The following is a 20,897-nucleotide window of genomic DNA, read 5'->3' on the forward strand; positions in this document are numbered from 1 at the left end:
TTGCTGATTTAATCTGCAGACTGACGTCTCTTTCTCGTGATGCACCTGTCTGACAGCACAGCCAACACACAGGCTAGATGTGTAGAAACAAAGTTGAACCGGCTTTTCCTGCAACACCGAGCGACATAAAAGCCGTACATGCAGGTGTACGTTCCTGTTGGATCAGTTTGTAACATGAACTCTAGTTTTTTTCCTGTTGATGTTGTGAGAAAAGCTAAAATTAGATCAGGTTAGAAACCAGGAGGTGGCTCGTGACCTGATAGTCACTGTTTCGCACGGGTCCATGGTCTCAGACAGCTGGCTCCACCCATGGAGTCAAAAAAATACCAGGGTGAAATAAAGCAGAGCTGTCCAGAGATTTTCTTGTGACCCCCAGAGTCCTTCATCCCAGCACTGCTCACCCTCCTCCTCCTCAGTGGTGGAGGGGTCACATGTTGCAGCCATTTTGGATCTACAGAAACTGCTTCATTGAAATGATGCTGCATTTTCTCACTCTATAGTTTCCTGTGTTGGTGTTTTGTAAATGACACCGCTCCTCCCTCTGCTTTCAGCCCGGACAAGTACATTTCGGGTGTGGCGTTCAGTGACAGAGAGAAATACACTGTTAGTTAGTTACAGTTAAGTCCATCACAGCTTTTTACTGCATCTCATGGGCTTCATCAGTGAGTTTGTCCAGGAAGTTGACGGACGTTAAACAGTAGAAGATGCGTGCTTTAAAACTGACGTTATCTGTGTGTCTCGCCACCTGTTTCCTGACGTGTCTGGACTCTGGAGGTAAGCTGTGTGTGAGCAGATACATCAGTGTGAGTTAGTTAGTTTCACCCAGCGTGGCCTGACAGAGGACAGTTAGACCTCTGAGCTCAGGCCCTTTATCACCAGGGTTTCACTTTTAAAATGACCATTTCAATAAAATGACCAGTGTTAGTTTCTCCTGCTGACTGGTCTGCATTATTACACTATAAAAAGATACTGACTTGGTCTCTGATGTGTAATTGATATATGTTACAGTTTCAATAGCTTCCATGTTATTTGACCAAGTCCAAATCAATGCTGAACTGTAACACTGCACTGGACAATTAGGACACGTCTGTTTTTTCCATGAATAAGTCAACACTGTTTGAACCTGTTGATTCTGGAGTGAATGTCAAACATTTATATAAAACTAACTTAACGTAACTTATCAGGAACAGAGTTTGTTTGTTTGTTTGTTTCCCATTCCAGAAACAAAAGTCACTTTAATTTTGGACCAGTTTCTGTTTTACTGAAGTTAAGATAACATTTACTGTCGGTTCAAGATGATGGGAAGTTGACGCTGACCCATGTGATGGTGCAGTTACTGTCGCTATGGGTCAGCAGCATAAACCCATGAGAGCCCAGACACATTTCTCCTCTTAGGAAAATTATACATTATGGAAGTTATATATATATATGTGTGTGTGTGTATATTTAACAATTTTTTCTTCTCTTTGGGGCTTCATGAGTTAAAGGCAATTATGAGGAACTTTTCTTTTGGTTTCTGTTTTCTGTTTCTGATGTTTGTCAGACCTTCAGGAGATGGAAGTGAAGCCTGGAGCTGATGTCCTCCTTCAGTGTCAGGGTCCCAGAGATGCTGACATCAGACTGTTAAAGTGGAGCAGACCTGATCTGGAGTCAGAGGGTTATGTCTACTTCTTCAGAGACAACCACTTATATGAAGACATCCAGCATCCATCTTTTCATGGTCGAGTGAAGCTAAGAGATCCACACATGAAGGACGGAGACTTTTCTGTGACTCTGAAGAACGTCATCGTCAACGACACTGGAAGATACGAGTGTGAAATAATAAACAGCAAAACAGGAGGCAAACCTGAGCTCATCAGCACCATCAACCTGAAGGTTGAACCAGGTGAGTTGGTAGAGTCCAGATTCAGGGGAGTTTGTTTCTGTTCTTCAGTCATCACCTACCTGACACTGATACCTCACACCTGCTTCTACTCTGCAGGTCACACACTTGGAGATGGTGAGGACAGAGAAAACAGGAATGGAGGGAACGACAATGAAGGGAACGACGGTGGAGGGAAAGACGGTGGAAATGTCGGCCTGGACGTAATTCTGTCTGTTGCTGTGCTTTGCGTTTGTATCGTTGTTTCTGTGGTCATCTTTAGAATATATAGAGGACGCACTGAGCAGAATAGAGGGCAGAACCAGCCGCAGGTTTTTACAGTGTCAAATGCCACCCCAGCAGTAACCCCCCTTTCTACACCCCCCTCCTCGACAATGTCAACCCCACCCCAAACGCCCCTCTCCCCTCCAACACCCCCTCCTTCAACATCCTGATAAAAATGGTTATTTTCACAAACTAAAATTTACAGATGTCCCCTGAAACACTCGCAATAGATCGCAGTAGACAGCGCAGTTTACTGATATTCCCTAAACGCCTCACATGTAGGCTCTTGGTGAAGCTTGGCTGTGCAGCTGTGCACAGAGAAGCTTCCGCTGCAGTGCACACAACTCAAACAGGCTAGTGAATTAGTGAAATAAGGTGTTCTAATGTAAGATCTACCTGAGCTGGCGACAGGTGATTTTATCTACCTGAGCAGGTAATCACAGGTAGAGCCTGTAGGAAACACCATGGGGTCTCATTTGCAGGGTTTCTGGGGCAGTGGCAGTGCACTGTGTCATACCTTTATTTGAGGTTTAAAGGGGTTCATAGCAGTCAAAATGTGCCAGTATGAGGGGCCATCAGGGCCCCTTTAACCTTTGTGGGGACCAAACATTTGCTTGGTTTTCCTCTCCTGACTGTGGCCCCGGGTGTGTAATGTCTCAATTCTCTGCTGTTACACAAAGATGAAATATATTTATATACATAGATTTAATAGATTTAGTTCCCATGACAACATGTGGACCTGTTTAGACCTGGTGCAGGACTCTACCGGACCTTACAGGTGTGGTCAGAGACGTCTTCCACATATGAATGAAGTTCACTAGATTTAAGTTATTGTTGAGAGTCTTCCCGTACATATACATATAAACATACACATACAGCCTGATAGTAATGATAGTAATAGTTTTATTTGTTGAAACCAAAAGCACAAAACCCTTTGTAAAGTCAGAGTGAGACGTGTCATAAATGAAATGAAGGAAATTCAGATTTTTACAGAGTGTTATTTGTTTTCATCAGACAGATTCTTTTTCCCTTAAAGGGTCTTTAACTGATTTATTACTGACAACTTACAGTTTTAATATAAGCCTCATTATAACAGTTGAAGTGTTTACTGAGTGGAGTTTTACTCGTCATTGAAGACAGTATTATAGATGATTGATGTGAGCTGATACCGATAATGTAGGAAACTTACAGTGTGAGGATCCACATCTCACATACATTCATCCACTGAACTCTGCAGATTCAGCTCAGTACACCTGAACGTATCACTGTGAGATAAAATAAGGTTTGATGAAGGATTCACAGGTTAATGCACCAAAAAACTGAATGAAGGACTTTTACACAAATGTATTAATGGATTTACAGCTGAGTCGTGCAGAATGAAGCTCATAAACCTGTTTGATGATTTTTTAACTGTTCATTCACACAACACTTAAAGTTGATTGTATTGTATATAAATTTATATCACTTTCTAAAGATGTTTAACATGAAGCTCTTGTTGTGTTATATTCTTGTTCAGATATATATTTTAATGTTCACTGTCAAACTCTTAATAAAATGTTACATGTATTAATCAGTTTTTGTTTGACACTATGATCACATGATCCAGATATTATCAGACAAATCTGCTGCTGAGTTCATCACATGTGAAGCTCACTGGACTGAGTTAACAACAGGTGTGACTGTGAACAGAGAATCATTTCAGTCAGCCAGATCAGATGTGTGAGCAGCTGACGGCAGGTTAGCAGAAAAACAGGTTCAATCACTAATTGTTTTTGAATGAGTCACAGGAAACAAAGTGAAACAGTTGTGTGACTCAGGTTCTTTCTCTGGATGTTCCAGTGTAGTTTAGATGTGAATGTAAAACAGTGAGTACAGAGAGTGAAAAGCAGGAAGTGAGGTTTGACATGAACCAACAGAGCGAGAGCAGCAGCCTCCATCTTTACTGAGCAGTCAAAGCACACAGAGACAGTTCAGGAGGAAAGCTTTCATCACTTATTCCCTCACATCACTTATTGATCACCTCTGATCACTAATCACTCAAACTCTGGGACTCTTTAAAGCTCAGGTCAGAGGTCAAAGGTCAGACTGTGAAGATATAACCGTCCTCTGTTGATGGCTGAAGCTGCCACCTGCTGGCTGCCTGTTATCACTGCACTGCATCGCACAGTACTATAAAATACATCCTTCATAATGTACATTTTCAGGTGAAGTTAACAGATGTGTAAATCATCTGTATTCTGGCACAAAGAATTCTTATCATTAGTAGTAGTATTTGGATTTCACCCTGTAGTTATCATGATATATGATCCGCCTTTAAACCAGCAGCTCAGAGGAAACCCCTCCCTCTGTCACAGACGGGGCTGTTCTCTCAGCTTCATACAAGCATAACTTTCATCTGCACGCTCAAAGTTTTAGACATTAAATATAGGTTTTCGGTAAATACCACTGCTCCTGGAGATTTCTAATCATCTAACATCTGGAATAACGGGACCAGTCGAGACTGAAAATGGCTGCTGTAACATCTGCATTACTCTGGTGGACTTCACTTTCAGCCTGTCTCCTGATCTCTGCCTCTGAATGTGAGTTGTGCATCTATTCACATATTCTCTTCCAGTCTTTGGAGGGGTCATTGGTTAGTGTTGATATCACATGCAACAGATTAAAAAGGTGCATTTGAGTTCGACTTGACTTGGTTCGATGGTCCTGGTGAACAGCTGGTAACAGCTGCAACACTATAGGCACTTCCTGTGACAAGACAACAACGTCTGATCTCACAGTGTTTGTCTTTTACCAGCTGTTCAACAGAAATATTCAACTCTGTTTACTTTATTTAAGAGTGTTCCCCTTCAGTATGTCAGAATGTTCTGAACTGATGTTCACAGTTTACTCAGCCAGACTGAACTAAACTGTTCTGTAAACAGCTCTTTATCTGGAAATTCAAACTATTGTGTTGGTGCACTCGTGTAAAGTAGGAGCTGCCTGAGGTGATGTTGAAGTGAGGAGTTACACTTTGACCTTTAACCTCTGATCTGTGTTTTCTCTCTCTCCTTCAGTTCAGCTCATCAGAACTGTTCCTGGACAGACTGTCACTCTGCCATGTCGAGCTCCCAGAAACACCAACATCAAAGCTGTGGAGTGGACCAGAACTGATCTGGAGACAGATTATGTTCTTTTGTACTGGGACGAGCGGCCTGATCCAGAAAAACAGCATCCATCTTTTCAGAATCGGGTGGAGCTGAGGGACAGTCAGATGAAGGATGGTGACCTTTCCTTGTTTCTGAAGGATGTGACGAGAGACGACAGTGGAATATACAAGTGTCGAGTCCAGAGGAAAACAAACTACTGGGAGAGATCTTATTTGGACACTGCAGCGATCAGCGTCATCTACCTGAAGGTGGAAATAAGTGAGTTTGTGGAGTTCAGTGTCCCCTTGTCTCTGCAGCAGGTTCTTCTGACAGTCCCTCTCTCTGATTTGCTGATTTTGAAGGGAGGAGTTACACTTTGACCTTTAACCTCTGATCTGTGTTTTCTCTCTCTCCTTCAGTTCACAACATCACAGCTGTTTCTGGAGACAATGTCACTCTGCCATGTCGAGCTCTTAGCAACATCCCTATCTTAGTTGCAGAGTGGACCAGACCTGATCTGGAGCCACAACATGTCCTCTATCAGCAGCTTAGCTGGTCTATTGCACAATACCAGCATCCATTTTTTAAGAACCGAGTGAAGCTGGAGGAAAGTAAGATGGAGAATGGCGACGCATCTTTGATTCTGAAAAATGTGACGAGTAATGACACAGGAAGATACGAGTGTCGAGTCGACCAGAGAGAAACAAACCGCAGGAAGAGAGCTTATCTGAGGACCGAGCCCATCAACATCATCAACCTGACTGTTCGTCCACCAGGTGAGTTCGAAGTGCAACAGCTTCCTGGGTCCATTTACATTTAGGCCTGTTTATTTTGAAACCAAAAAGTGGAGAGGAAAAACTTCCTTTAAGAGGCAGAAACCTTGAGCAGAACCAAACTCAGGGTGGGAAGCTGTTTCTAAATATAACAGCGAGTGTTAAGCAGGGTTGTAGGAGCAGCAGGAGGCTTGTCATCACAGATCAGACTCTACAGCTAACCTCTGTTGCTTTATTGTTTTCTTGTATTTGCTGAATTGGAAAGTAAAGAACGGCAGACAGGTGACACCGATATGATACTGTATATCACAATAGATAGTTCTGTTCTTCAGTTATCACACTGATACTTCACACCTGGTTCTACTCTGCAGGCCACACAGATGACGACATGGAGGATGGAGGGAACAAGGATGGAGGAATTAAGGAGGAGGAAAGAGGACAAACAGAACTTGTTGGACTGATAGTTGGTCTGTCAGTTGTTGGTTTGATTGTCGTTGTTATTGTTGTTTATATGACCTTTAGAAGACACAGAGGGTTCACAGAGCAGAATTAATACCAGCCTCATCCTGATAAATCATCTGCCCATCATCAGGTCTGAAGTGTCTCTGAGAAAGAATCTGGACCATGATTCAGCAGGTTTATCACTGATGATGGTGAAACAGTTTTACTCATACACTCAGTTTACAGATGGAAATAAAATAAGCTTTGATGAAGGATTTACACATCACTATAACAACGCAAAAAAACTGAATGAGGATCTTTTATATATAAATGTATTAATGGATTTACAGCTGAGTCCTGCAGAGTGAAGCTCATCAACCTGAAGCTGCTGTGCTGCCACCTGCTGGCTGCATGCAACCACTGCATTAACCATCCATCTCCAGTTTTTCTGGAGAACAGATCCTGGACTGTGTCCCATCATTAGAAGCTGAGCTACAGTGGTAAACAGCAGCAACGCACTGATGGTTACTGAAATAACCTGCACTCTCTGATCAGATCATTAGTTCATCTGTCATCACAGAACACCCAAACTAATATTAGCTTCCATCAATATGATTAAAGAGTCAAACAAACACTTCCTGTTCACTGAGCTCCTTTGTTTCAGAGGAAAACAGTTCTTACACTGTCCAGCAGGTGGCAGTGTAAACCGTCTGCGCTCCATCACTGCAGGTGACGTAGAAGGAGGTCATGTGACAGTCTGAGCTGCATTTACCGGTATGCATATATGTATAGGTACACACACATACTGGTGACCACAGAAAAGAGAGAGAGAAGAGTTCTGAGTTTGAATTATCAGTAATTTAGGACATGTCCGAGCTGTTTACATATAAAAAGCATATAAAACCACTGACACCACCTGTGGTTACTGAGCTCCACTTAAAACAACAGCTGTTTGTTTCAGAACAGGACGAGATGATTCTGTGACGTCTGATGTTTAAACAGAGTCTAAACTGACAGAGCAGAGACTTTATAGAGTCAATCTAATCAATAGTTCACTGATTAAAGACTGAAACTCTTGAATCACACAGACACTCTGAGGCTCGTTCTCTTCACAGTTTCTCACCTCTGAACAGTGTTGCTGCTGTTTATAGTCTGCGGTTGTGGTGTTTGTTGTTTCTGCACTGAACAGAGGTGTGGATCGGTGTTAGCCACAACCCAAAACAGAACCAGTCACATTTTCCATCTCACAGCTTCATGAAACCCACAGAACCACACGACAACAACAACTAATGAGACTAAAGTTTATTGATCCTGCAGAGAAACCAGATCCCTGCTGCAGGAACAAGAGCAGGCTCCAAAAACACAGAGATTAGAAATAACAGTAAAGTTCATGACTTCATTAACCAGTAAACTAATGGCAGCTATCATCAGATTCTGGTAAACAGGAACATAGAAATGAAAGGACGATAACAAGTAACATGTTAGTGCTGTTTGTAACCTTCTGAAACACTGAGAACTATGTGGACTTGTTGTTTGTCTCTGTAGCTGCATGAGGTTAATTTAGTGAGAACAAGACACACAACATACAAAACGAGTGTAGTCTGGTGTGAGAGGCTGTGGTGAGCAGTTACAGTCAGCAGGAGGACGTCAGTGGGTGGACCGGTGTGAAGGAGTGAAGGTCTACCTCAGTGAAGAGTAGACCACCTCTGGTTCTGGTGGACACGCTAAATAAAAACACACAGTTCAGATAATTAGAGACAACACTGTAGAAAGACTTTGCAGTACAGAGATCTGAGCTGCAGGACCCTGCCTCCACCCTCACCCTACTCACCAGACAGGAAGTTTCACTCTGCCACCACCAACCACCTGCACATGCACACATGTACACACTGCCCACTACACACTCACAGACATTTACCCACTGTCTGTATACAGAGCTTTTGCACATATATTTCATCACCTAATACAACTCTGTGTATTGTATATTGTCCATAGTGTTCACAGTGGCAGGCTACACAGAATAGCTCAGATGTCCTTTTTCTGACCCACATCACCCAGCTCTTATTCTGAGACCCAGAGGAGTTCCCAGGCCTGATGGGATATATAACCCCTTATGTTTTTGGCAGAGACTGATGAGCTGATTTATCCCTGCAGCTTCACACGTCTGAAAAAACCTGAACAAGAGGTGAGACATACAAAGACTGGACAAACTGCACCGATCTTAAGTCTTTACATATCACACACTATAGGATTTCATCAGCTAACTGACCCAGACTGGAATAGACCTGGCCCAGATTGTGTATCTCTGAGATCAGAGATACAGTCTTGATGTGTTCCCTGAGTGGGGGTCACAGTAATGAAACCATCAGAACCACATCAGCTGCAACAAGCAGAGTGTTGATCCTGAGACGACCAGATCAGTCTCCACGTTTTAGCTGCACCTTGAGATTCTGTCCATGAAAATCATAAACAGAATTAGTTCCAAGACACAACCCTGATGGACCCCACAGAGCTGAGACAATTAGTCAACTAATCAATCAGAAGCATCAGCAGGACTCCCATCAGAGCCTCCTTTTTTTCACCTTGACGGATGCTTTTCCAGGGAGGTTGAGGAGTGTGATACCCTGATGGGAGAACAACCAAAGGTCCCTTTTTTAATTACTTGCACCCAGGTTGACCAGTCCACGAGCACTTTCCCCAACACTTCTACACAACTCTAAAGACTTAACAAATACAGCCCAACAACAGGTGTGTTTAAATCCACCTGTTTTACAATATTCTCAATTTGCACATTAAAAAAATATTTTTATGCTTAGCTGAGGTGGAAAAGTTGCTGCACTGATAAAAGCAAAATGTGAAAAAATCTAATGGGAACAGATGAGAGAAATGGCTCCTAACATTATGTCTGGTAAAACATTAGAGGACATTTAGAGAGAGAGTGGTACAGCACAAAGCTGCAGTCAGGGTGTGGTTAGCTTAGCTTAGCATAAAGACTGGAAGCAGATGGAAACTGTTAGCATGGCTAGAGAGCAGCTTTACCTCTGGTCTTTTTTGTTCTTTTGGCTTTTTGTCCATAACTGACACCGTCCTTTCTCCCTGCTGAGTAGACTGCAGCTGGATCACTCTCTGAAAAACAAAACACACATCACATTACTGCAGCTACTACAACTGATACCAGTGCAACACTGCTGCTGTTAGCACTGCAAATATTTGTATCAAAGAGTTTAAGTAAGACCTTTATAAATGCCTGCACATATCTACACTTTTTTCTTCTTAACACCTCTGCTGTGAGTGACCAAAGACCAAATATAACTGAAGGGTATTCATGAGAAACAGGAAGCTGGACGACAGCAGAGCTGCTCTCTCCTATTTCAAACATTTTACCACAAGGCACAAAACAGGCAAACACAACATCACACTAATACACAATATCATCAGACACAGCAGAGCAGGCTGTAGTGAGAAACCTCATCAGTTTCAGATCACAGTTCAGACTGGAATCAACAGGAGGAAGCTGCTGCTGTGGTTTTACAGGCAGGGTTTAAAAAAACTATCAGATTAATAAGTTTGAGATGTAGAACACAGACTTTAAAACAGTGAGCATGTTAGCATGTTGGTGTTAGCATTTAGCTCAGAGCACAGCCTCACAGTCTCATGGCTGTAGACTCTTGTTCTAGTGTTGGACCATGATGGAGACAAAGAAGAGCAGCTGTACCTCTCGTCTTTGACTTTTTGTCTTTGATGACTATTTGTCCATAAGTGACGTCTTCTGTTCTCCCTGCTGAGTAGACTGCAGCTGGATCACTCTCTGGAAGAGACAATACAAGGTACATTACTGCAGCTACTACAACTCATACCAGTACTGCAGACATCATTAGTACATGAATACAACGTAATGGAAAATTGATAAACTAAGTACAATTTATGTTTTGACATTTTTTTGCTTAACTGTGCTGAAAATACATACACCTAACACAGAGGATTTATGTGAATAAAAAAACTTAATGACCACAAAACAAGTCAAACTAATGTAAATGCAATGTTAATATGTGAATATACACTGTTGATAAATCTGTTTAAAAAATCAACATCAAATGAGTAAAAATGTCCTAATGTTCATTTCACAATCCAAAAATATCCAGACTTTCTGAAAACATCTTTATTTTATACAAATGTCCTCACTTTGCAAAATGTCCTCAAACAATATTTAAAAGTGTCCTCATAATGCATGATTTCATCAGTTTCCACAGACCACCACATCCTTCATAAAAATGCTGTTTAGAAAAAGATTTATACTTTTGTGAGGACTGTCACTGACATGATGTGTTTTCTGTTTACCTCAACCTTTATCATCCGTAAGCTAACCTCACTCAACAACATAATTCACAATATAAAATGTATAATAAACTAATTTTAATCAAAGGAAACTGGTTGGAATTGAAGTTAAAATCTATAAAACTATTACACTAGCTGACATGTTCCTTCAACACCATCAACACACACTGTAGTTTACTTTGACTCAACCCCCCCACCCCCCACCCCCTACACACACACACACACACACTGTTGCCCCAGATGTGTATTAATCCACCACTGAAAATAGTCCCCAACAGCTGCACTGTTTCCTCCTGTTTGTCTGATTTAAACTACAGAAAACAGCTGTTCCAGGAAATTACTGAACCTTTTAAAACAGTGAGCCTGTTAGCATGTTGGTGTTAGCATTTAGCTCAGAGCACAGCCTCACAGTCTCATGGCTGTAGACTCTTGTTCTAGTGTTGGACCATGATGGAGACAAAGAAGAGCAGCTGTACCTCTCGTCTTTCTCGTCTTTGACTTTTTGTCTTTGATGACTATTTGTCCATAAGTGACGTCTTCTGTTCTCCCTGCTGAGTAGACTGCAGCTGGATCACTCTCTGGAAGAGAAAATACAAGGTACATTACTGCAGCTACTACAACTCATACCAGTACTGTTAGTACTGTTACTGATACTGTAGTGACCATTGTATAATATTCAGATTATTTGCACTCCTACTACAATCAGCAGCAAAATATCAAAGCTTTGGTTAAGGTCAGAGGTGTCTTACATTTTTTAAGTCTTAAGTCCGCTGTAAAATAAAAACTCCTGATACAGGTGAGGGGGATTTATTTCAATTGGAAAAGTGAATAATAACAAAACAAGTTGTAGATGAATGATGAACATGTCAAGGTTTCACACTGACTACAAAATTTTGACCTTTAATAAAGTGAAATCCAAATGTTAATCAGTCTTAATATAAAGATGCACAGGGAGTAAAATGTTGAGGTCTGTTTTTCTCTGTCTTTAGTCTAATAATATCTCTGCAGTGAAACATGTGCAGGTTGAGCAGAAACAGGAAACTGGACGACCACAGAGCTGTTAGCTTCTGTTGACTGATTCACTGCAGGGTACAAACACACAGTCCAACCAACCAACCACAGCACACACTGTCTTCAACACAGCACACTACAGTACAGTCTGAAACCTCATGGACTGAAGAGGATTCAATCTGATGAAGTTGCTGTTTTGAAAAAATATACCATCAAACAAACCAAATTTAAATGTTGTGTATTGTTAATGAACATGTTAATGTACATTGTTTAACATATAGATGTAAAATCTGATGCCACAGTAAAACTCAATATCAAACAAGTAATATTTCCTCTTTCCTGTTAAACAACACATATTTTGTACCTCACTAAAATCATCCATCCTCTAGTCCCAAACATTCTGGATTTTCCTAATAATCCACAGTGTCCTCTTTAAACAGAATGTCCTCATTGTCCATAGTGTCCTTTATGCCACATTGCCTCTATAATTCTCACTCTAATCTGCCCCTGCTTGGTTAAAATTAGCAATAGGCCGATACATGTTTTTTTCAGGGCCGATACCGATTATTAGTAGTCAAGGAAGCCGATAACTGATATTTGGAGCTGATATTCATTTGCAGTAAAAGTGAAAATATTGGCATCAAAATTTTGACACTTTGTTTAAATGCCTTTAAGAATATGTTTATTAAACAGCTTTTCAGATTTGCAACATGTTAAAGGTTTTTTTTATCTTAGACAATCGACATGTTTGTTTTAAAACTCTAACAGAAAGTGCAGGGAGCTCCCAGGCTCAGCAGCATGTCTTATAAAGTTAAATGAAAACTTAAACAAATAAATAGCTCCCTAAAGTTTTCTACAGTAAATAAAGTTTTCCAAAATTTCAGTATAACTGAAATGTTATTTTATCTTTCACTTATCTTTGTTTTAAGTTCAAACAAAAACAAAAAGTGCAGGGAGCTCCCAGGGTCAGCAGCATCTCTTATAAAGTTGGTGGTAAAGTGAAATTTTAATTAAATAAATAAATAGCTTCTTGAACTTTTATAAAGTAAATAAAACAAAGTTAAATAAAATTTGCTCAGAAATGTGAGTCTCAAATCAATTAGTCCCAACTGAGCAGCACCAGATTGTGGTGCAAAAAGCAGAGTTGTTCAGTGTGTGTGAGCACTGTGCATGCACAGCTTTCACTCTGATTGGCTGTTGCCCGCTCTGTGTGTAACCAATCAGATGGAGCTGTGGGCGGGACAATGCTGGAGACAGCGTAGTGACTGCAGACAGAGAGGCTGCATCAGCGCCAAAATAACCGCGTGTTAAATTGATCTCTTATCGGCCGTGGGATTAAAAAAAAACGGCCGATGCCGATATGCGTCAAAATGCGCCGATAATCGGTTCATCCCTAGTGAAGATGTCCTCACATTCCTCAGTATCATTAACTGAACAATATGTCCTCAACTTTGAAGATGAATTCTCTCAAAACCCAAACTAGAGACAGAAGCACAGTTTGTCTGTCTACACTTACGAGGACCGTCAGTGACGTAATGAGTTCTCTGGATCCTGACCCAAGCTTAACCAAAATCTACCCTGAACCCTTACCTTGTCCTAACCAAGACCTGATTCTAATGCTAACTTTAAACCACATCAGAACCTTTAAAAAGTCATGGGGAGCAGCCAAAATGTCACAATGCAGGAATGTGCTCACTGCAAAGTATAAAACTGAAACAGGTTCTCATAAATATATTAATATAAGACCACACACAACAGAAACAGATTCAAACAAAAACAGAATCACTACCTCTGCTCCGTCTGATTGGCTGCTGCTGGTGACTTAATATTTTGATGTCACTGTATGTGATGTCATCAGTGATGTCATCTTCTCTGGCTTCCTCTTTATCAGCTGGAAAAAAACAATAAAACAACAATATAATTTACAATATAAAACTCATACTTGATATGTAATAATAATAATAATACCTGAGTCAGTGTCTCACATTTATGTTTCCTCTGAACACAGAGTTTCACCAGTAGAACCAGTAACACCAGAACAACCAGACCACAGAGAGAAGAAAAAGACACCAACACAGGGAGAAGAGAGGAGGAGGAACCAGGAGGAGAGGTGGGTGTAGGTCCAGCTGTGGTGGGAGGTTTCTCTAAAATGAAAAAAGATAAATCAGTTACATCAATTTATCGGAAACATTCACTCAATATACTGAGCACAAAGTTCTAAGATTAAACTAATAAATGGGAGTTATTTAACCCTCGGTAAAGTCAGAAACGTGGTTGCTCCCTCTCCAGACTCCAGTAAACTTCAGTGTAAATTAAAAAAAAAAAAAAAGTTAAAATAAAGTTACAAAGTAAAACTCAATGAACCAACAGCTACAATCTTCAATGTTTAAAATTCAATGTAGAATTGTTTCTGTTGTGGTTGGAGCTAAATTTGAACTCTTTACCTCAGTTGTAGAGATTCAGGGAGGTGAGTAAGTTGTCTCTATTACTTGGTCGACACTCACTATACATATATATATATGTGTGTGTGTGTGTGTGTGTGTGTATGAAGTGGACACAACTATAATTCATCAGCAGCACAGACTACAGCCTGTGACCATGAATCATGCAGTAGATATCAATGTAGAGCAGGTTCATACTGAACTCAGGACTTTGCACAAGATTTGTTTGTTCATTTTTTCAGCACAAATTCAGAGCAGTCAGTGTACGTTAAAAGGTCAGTGTTAACAGGTTCAGTCTATAACAGGTTCACCAACCTTGAGTGTGTCTGCAGCAGAGCGCTGTGGTCAGCCCTGAGAGGAAATAACACCAAGGTCTGAGTTTCACATGCAACCAGAGCAGAACAGTTAAAGCAGAGAGAACTCAGAGAACTCTGGTGTAGTACAGACAGAATCCTCTCAGTACCTTCAGATGGACGAGGTCAACAAACTCTCAACAAGATACACCCATCAACAACTGCAGCACCAGCATCTCTTAGAGTTTTAACAACAGTTAAAGAAACTGAAAACTGGTGAAGTGACTCAAACTGCTGAGGCCACAGGAAAATCACTGAGGTTACATTAGATCTGAAGATCAGAAACATGTTCTACATGAGAGTAACATGATCAAATCTGATGACCGCAGGTCTGTCACAACTAAAACACGTCGTACGACTCCTCTACAGTCGACCAGGCTTTAGAAATCAAACGTTTGCTGAATGTTTGTAGACGCTGCACTGACTCTGATCAACCTGCACTGGAAATCAGCAGAACTTCAAATGATCATGATCGATTCATGTTATAAATGAATAAAGTGGATACTTACAGAGCAGCCACTGAAGAGATGTGAACTTCATTCTGTCATTTAATCATATGAGATTAACAATCAAGTGAAACCCACCTCTGTTTGCTCTGTGGTTTTATCACCAGCAGGTTGGGGCATGTAGGTGTTAGTTAGACATGTTTGTTACTCTCTACTGAACATCTACGGGTTTATGAAACAATCCTGCACTTTAACTGGCACCAAGAGATATAAAGACTTTCCTCCTGTGCTAAAATCAATCATCTGCACTGATTTTCAAATTCTATTTATCACTTTAAAAAACTTTAATAGACCAGTGTGGGGATTTAGTGACATCTAGTGGTGAAAACGCAGATTGCAACCAATTGAAAACCCATCCCCTCAGCCCTCCCTTTGAAAGAGTGTCACAGAGACTACAGCGGCCTTCAGGGGACAAAATGACATCAACTAGTCTGACAAGTGAAGAGGTTTGTTCGTATATCTATGTTTAGATGCTGTATTTAGTTGTTAGTCTATAAAACTGTAGGTAATAACTGACATGTACTCTCTCCTGGCCTCTTTTTTCTTTGGCTTCCACATACAAGCTTGAAAATGCTAAATTTGTCCATTCTGGGCTACTACAGAAACAGCAGACGCCATGGAGGACCTGCTCCAAACTTCCTGTAAACCTGAAACTCACCAGCCTCGCAACAAGGCTACAAACAACCCATAATGCAACAGTCTGTGCAGGTGTCAGTGTTTCAGTGGGCCTCATTTAAAAGGAATATGTGATGATGTAAAGAAGTAATTGTACCTGAATGTGATATCTCAGTAACACCTTGAAGGAATTTCTTCAAATTTCATACAAACATTTGGACTCAGGGATGAACTGATTAGATTTTGGTGGTCAGAGGTCAGAGGTCACAGTGACCTCACAAAACACATTTGGCCAAAGTTCAAGAACTCAATTCATTTCTCTAAAGATGTTGTTGATGAGACTTTGTAGAAAACAGCTGGTATGAGTGATGTGATCAAAGTGCAGTAGATAATGTCTGACACTTCCTTCCTGATGAATCTTTCTCTCCTCTCACACAAAGATGAAAAGAACCAGTGGGTTTGAAGAAAATAAAACTTTAAAAACAGGAATTTTGATTTAAATACTTCTACCATCTTAGCATACTGCACTGTGGACTGAAGGGTGCACAACACCCAAGGTCCAGACCCAGATAGGCCGAGGCACCACAGCACCCAAACTTCTCAAGAGCTCAAGAGTCATGTCAGGTCAAGTTGAGTCCACTGGTTTGCAGTAACAACTGTTGACATGTCAGTCAGTCACTGGTCAAAGCTAAACTTAGTCACACAGTATTCGAATGAGCCTGAAACCCTGTTTTTAAAGGTTGTTCTACACCCTCCAGCAGTTAGTCTGGTAACATATAAAAGCAGAGAAGATGAGTGTTTTGGTCGTTGTTAGACCACGTCAGCATGTGGCTATTTCCTAGATCTAAGATGTTGCTCAGGAGCTGCTGTAGCTTAATTTTGACCTTACAGACATTAACATCTAACTCTCACACAAGCAGGAAATGCAGGGAAAGGTGTCATCAGAAATGACTTAGGGCAGACAGCGACACACAACAGATTAAAACACATCAGTCACTGGTGGTTGTAGAGAAATATCAACATATACTGTATTGAATATCCTCATAGTGCCGCAAGGAATGATTATTTTCATTATCAATTAATCTGCTGATTATTTTATTAAATGATCTTATTTATTGTTTAGTCAATAAAATGTGAATAAAAGAAGATCCTAACTTTTCTGTGACAAGAACAGAAAAAAACAGAAAAGTCAGAAAATTGTGAAAGAGTCAAACAGTTTGATCAGTTATTAAAATACTTGTTGATTATCTTTTGGACAATAAGTCTTTTTTAATATATATATATATATATATATATATATATATATATATATATATATATATATAAGGGTTGAGTTGGTCGATGAATATTTAAATGCCTCTGAGTCTGGGGACATTCTTTACAAAGGGACCAAGCTGCCAACGTGCTGACGGCGAGGGAGATGTTTTCATTTTCTTTGTTCACCTGAACTGCAGGTACCATGGTTCACCTGTGCTCAGTGCTGTGCTGCAGCATTTTCTCTATTCTGAGTCTGTACAGTCCAGCCTCAGATCTGTTATCTAAGTGGTCTGAGTTCCTGACTCTGGTGGAGACACAGTGACTGAAACATTAGTCTGTAGATCAGTCAGTGAGCTCTGGTCTCTTCTCTCTGAGGTTTTCTGTCTCTTTCTGAGAAGCAGCTGGTTTGGCTCCAGGTCGATGGATGAAGCCGACATGAACGTTGGTGCTCGACAGACACCGTAGCTGTTACAAGCCACTCTGTATTTTCACTAGCCTTAAGTTTGTAGTTGGGAGGGTTGACAACAAAAAGCTCCTCCAGGTGTTATAAGTCTGTAAAATATAGATGGACAGATGTCGACTCCAGAACATCAACATGCCCCGCTTATAACCCTGATGAAGGGTTTATTACAGGACAGCAGGTGTTCCTAATAAACTGGACACTCAGTGTGTTTCGACAATTTCATTTTTTTTCTGACAGTGACAATAAAACAGAATCAAGCTTCGTCACATGACAAATAACTCTGCAGCAGTCAGTCTGCATCAGGCAGCAGCTCTGATCAAAACCAGAAAAACCTCAGACACAGTTACTGAGAAAAACACACACTGTTAGAAACAGGTGAGGACGCAGCAGAGCACACACACACACACACACACACACACACTGGTGGTTGGTGGTCGTACGCTCACCATCAGAGACCAGCGTTCACATCTACAGTCTCATCTGTGGTCGGTTGTGTTGTGGTCCGAGTGACTCTAAACCCTCGGTGTGGTCTCACCCCATGTGTGTCAGCTGACAACAGTCTGCTGGACTCATACATCAACCTTCAACACAGCAGAGGACACTGGAGGTCTTTACCTTATAAAGGAGGACCTTATAAACAGACTGAGACTAAACTCAAATCCCACAGATTCAATCCTTCTCAAACATAAACATCTCTCTGACAAACGTTCCTCTACACACACCTCTACATTAGCAGCCTCAGGACCCGTCAAACAGCGTCAGGCCGCAGGAGTCAAACTCACAGCTGGAGACTCAGTCCGGGAGAAACCAGACGGCTGAAATCCTCCTCGGTCCTCTCCGGTCTTCCATGCGGTCCTCCGACCTCACGCACTTAACTTCCGCTTTAACACACATACAAGCACGCGCTCGAACACGCACTGAATGTGCTCAGATTCAGTTCAGACACACGTTAAAGTCCACATGTTCATGTTTCAGTTTCCTGAACTTTCTCACGGTGACCGACGCCGGCGTCTTTTCCTCCGCGTTTCCTCCGTGTAGATCCTCACCGGAGATTGGCCTCGACCACAGCCTGTGTGATACACTGCTCCGTGCAGAGAGCTGTGGAGAGGAGGGAGAGCGGCGGAGCTTCAGCCTCCCCGACCTCCGCCTTTCCACCGGTCCGAGCGGTAAATACACTCAGTGAACGGATCAAACCAACCCTGAGCCGCGACGAATAAAGTGCAGGAACTGTGCAACGGACGCAGGTCTTGTTCTGAGTAGTTGGAGAGGTCAGGAGAGGAGGACAGGTGGAGGAGGCAGGAGAATGGAGTGATGGTGTAACTGACACAGGGTGCAGCTGCTGGTTCCTCTGCTGCTGCTGCTGTTGCGTGTTTTTACACTTCACGAGCTGAGTTTCCTGTGGGTGGAGTTTCCTGGTAAACCACGTGACTCCTCCCTCTTCATGTAGGTTGGGAGTAGCTCAGAGAACCAGAGGGAAGCCAACAGTTATCCGGCTCAGGGCATCACACAGAGTTTGAGGAAGAGGAAAAGTTTGATCAGCAGTAAAGTCAAGATCCACTTGTTAGATTTCTCCTGCATCTCCAGGCCTTTGCTGTTTGTTCAGGAAGCTGAGGGCGATTAAACCGGAGCAGAAAAAGAGGAAGAGGATGTCTGCTGCAAAACTGATCTCATCTGTGTTTCTCTCCGTTTGTTTCCAGACATGTCTGAACTCTGCAGGTAAGCTCTGAGAGAGGACAGGCTGCTGGTGGTTTGATGAGGGAGCTGAGGTGAAGTGTGTGTTTCACTCATTGCTCCATTTCTGCCAATAGGTCCCTAAATGTTACACACTGGACCTGAGTTATTACTTATTTCCTGTACTGAGATGTGTCTCCAAGTCTTTGTAACATCATCATCTCTGTTATTTCAGGTCATGGGATGCTCTGTGGTAAGTGAGAGCTGTCTGAATATTTCCTGAAAATAAATGAATTTCCTAAAGAACCGGATCACTAACTTTTACTTCCTGTTTCTCTCTGGACTTTCTTTGTGATTAAAACCGTCAAGAGCTAAAAGTGAAGCCTGGAGAAGACGTCACTCTTCACTGTCAGGGTCCCAGAGACGCTGCCATTTCAGAGTTAAAGTGGAGCAGACCTGATCTGGAGTCAGAGCGTTATGTGTTGTACTTCAGAGAGAACCAGTTACATGTCAAAGACCAGCATCTATCTTTTCGTGGTCGAGTGGAGCTGAGAGATCGAGAGATGAAGTACGGAGACGCCTCTGTGATTCTGAAGAACGTCACCATCAAAGACACTGGAAGATACGAGTGTTATGTTAGAAAAACAGGAAGCCGTCCTGAGCTCATCAGCACCATCAGCCTGACAGTTGAATCAGGTGAGTTGGTAGAGTCCAGACTCAGGTGAGTTGGTAGAGTCCAGACTCAGGTGAGTTGGTAGAGTCCAGACTCAGGTGAGTTGGTAGAATCCAGACTCAGGTGAGTTGGTAGAGTCCAGACTCAGGTGAGTTTTGGAGCAGCAGCTTCCTGGTTGTTGATGTGAGAGTGAAGGCTGATCACAGATCAGATGTTGGTGTTTTCTAAAGATGTTGTTGATGAGACTTTGTAGAAAACAGCTGGTATGAGTGATGTGATCAAAGTGCAGTAGATAATGTCTGACAGGAGTTTGAAGAGGAAATGGATTCTGTTCTGTTCTTCAGTCATCACCTACCTGACACTGATACCTCACACCTGCTTCTACTCTGCAGGTATCGGACGCGTCGTTGTTCTGGCAGTTGCTGTGGTTGTTGTTGCTGTTATTGTTGCTGCTGCTGTTCGGTGCTTCAGAAGACGTTAAGGACTCACAAGGCAGATTTCATGCCAGCCTCCTCCTGCTACATCAGATGACTGTGGGAAAGACTTTTTACATTATGAGGTCCAATCAAAACGTGTCACCACACTCTGTTCACCTGCAGTTTTGAATCTAGATTCACTTAAACAGAAAACTTTGTTCACATTTCAGATACTTTCATGTATCAGAATATCCAAATACTAGCCTAGACTAGGCCCTCTGACTGAGTGAAAGATTTCCCACACTGGTCACTTGCGAACAGTTTCTCTCCACTGTGAACACCAGTATATTGACTGTTTTCCTGCAGCAGATACTTTCCTCTAATTGAGGCAGAGAAACATTCCTGCTCAATTTTCTGTTACTGATACAGTTAATTAATACATTCATTTATTTTATAAAAAATAAATCAAATAGAAAAAAGAGAATAATGTTATAAGGTCTTATTAGAGTTTCTGGTGTGTGATAAGTAGCAGTTCTGTTAATCAGCCAGCAGGTGGCAGCATCTGGTCAGAGGACACACATGATGACAAAGATAAATTCACTTTTTCAGTATCAATCCATCTGTTAAAGAATTTCTTGATGCAGAAAATAAAGAGCTTCAGATGAAAAGAA

The 20,897-nt window shown here is 41.6% G+C and overlaps 3 protein-coding genes across 6 annotated transcripts; 2 read left to right on the forward strand and 1 right to left on the reverse strand.

Annotated features, from left to right (window-relative positions):
• The first annotated feature begins 315 nt into the window (after positions 1–315).
• On the forward strand, positions 316–7,119 carry LOC108887116 (matrix remodeling-associated protein 8). Its single transcript, XM_018682306.2, has 6 exons — positions 316–774; positions 1,544–1,885; positions 1,982–4,725; positions 5,200–5,550; positions 5,691–6,047; positions 6,416–7,119. Exons 3-6 carry the CDS (start codon positions 4,653–4,655, stop codon positions 6,595–6,597), a joined length of 963 nt encoding a protein of 320 aa, XP_018537822.1. The 5' UTR covers positions 316–774; positions 1,544–1,885; positions 1,982–4,652; the 3' UTR covers positions 6,598–7,119.
• A 653-nt stretch (positions 7,120–7,772) lies between these two features.
• On the reverse strand, positions 7,773–16,938 carry LOC108887120 (uncharacterized). 3 transcript variants are annotated; one of them, XM_018682310.2, is made up of 8 exons: positions 15,135–16,926; positions 14,588–14,623; positions 13,817–13,975; positions 13,621–13,722; positions 11,297–11,398; positions 10,201–10,293; positions 9,525–9,611; positions 7,773–8,209 (listed from the first exon to the last, which is right to left on the reverse strand). In XM_018682310.2, exons 1-8 carry the CDS (start codon positions 15,163–15,165, stop codon positions 8,166–8,168), a joined length of 654 nt encoding a protein of 217 aa, XP_018537826.1. In that variant the 5' UTR covers positions 15,166–16,926; the 3' UTR covers positions 7,773–8,165. The 3 variants fall into 3 exon arrangements, with proteins under 3 accessions (XP_018537826.1, XP_050923121.1, XP_050923122.1); XM_051067164.1 differs by lacking the exon at positions 10,201–10,293 and having other exon boundaries at positions 15,135–16,938; XM_051067165.1 differs by lacking the exon at positions 11,297–11,398 and having other exon boundaries at positions 15,135–16,933.
• A 1,942-nt stretch (positions 16,939–18,880) lies between these two features.
• On the forward strand, positions 18,881–20,897 carry LOC108887121 (sodium channel subunit beta-2). 2 transcript variants are annotated; one of them, XM_051067166.1, is made up of 4 exons: positions 18,881–19,182; positions 19,275–19,390; positions 19,507–19,833; positions 20,203–20,897. In XM_051067166.1, the coding sequence occupies exons 2-4, from the start codon at positions 19,381–19,383 to the stop codon at positions 20,289–20,291; spliced, it is 426 nt and encodes a 141-aa protein (XP_050923123.1). In that variant the 5' UTR covers positions 18,881–19,182; positions 19,275–19,380; the 3' UTR covers positions 20,292–20,897. The 2 variants fall into 2 exon arrangements, with proteins under 2 accessions (XP_050923123.1, XP_018537828.1); XM_018682312.2 differs by having other exon boundaries at positions 18,883–19,182; positions 19,373–19,390.

This window comes from Lates calcarifer, unplaced genomic scaffold (genome assembly GCF_001640805.2).
Source record: "Lates calcarifer isolate ASB-BC8 unplaced genomic scaffold, TLL_Latcal_v3 _unitig_1206_quiver_1486, whole genome shotgun sequence".
In the NCBI taxonomy this organism is placed as follows: Eukaryota; Metazoa; Chordata; class Actinopteri; family Centropomidae; genus Lates; species Lates calcarifer.

What these genes read in the sequence shown, in the direction of transcription:
- LOC108887116 (XM_018682306.2), top strand. Translation starts at nt 4,653, where the DNA reads ATGGCTGCTGTAACATCTGCATTACTCTGGTGGACTTCACTTTCAGCC. An exon ending in CTACCTGAAGGTGGAAATAA is followed by an intron (nt 5,551 to 5,690) that starts GTGAGTTTGTGG and finishes TCTCTCCTTCAG; the next exon opens with TTCACAACATCACAGCTGTT. An exon ending in CCTGACTGTTCGTCCACCAG is followed by an intron (nt 6,048 to 6,415) that starts GTGAGTTCGAAG and finishes TCTACTCTGCAG; the next exon opens with GCCACACAGATGACGACATG.
- LOC108887120 (XM_018682310.2), bottom strand. Translation starts at nt 15,165, where the DNA reads ATGAAGTTCACATCTCTTCAGTGGCTGCTCT. An exon ending in ATCTCTTCAGTGGCTGCTCT is followed by an intron (nt 14,624 to 15,134) that starts GTAAGTATCCAC and finishes ATTTCCTCTCAG; the next exon opens with GGCTGACCACAGCGCTCTGC. An exon ending in CAAAAAGTCAAAGACGAGAG is followed by an intron (nt 9,612 to 10,200) that starts GTACAGCTGCTC and finishes TTTGTTTTTCAG; the next exon opens with AGAGTGATCCAGCTGCAGTC.
- LOC108887121 (XM_018682312.2), top strand. Translation starts at nt 19,113, where the DNA reads ATGTCTGCTGCAAAACTGATCTCATCTGTGTTTCTCTCCGTTTGTTTC. An exon ending in CAGCCTGACAGTTGAATCAG is followed by an intron (nt 19,834 to 20,202) that starts GTGAGTTGGTAG and finishes TCTACTCTGCAG; the next exon opens with GTATCGGACGCGTCGTTGTT.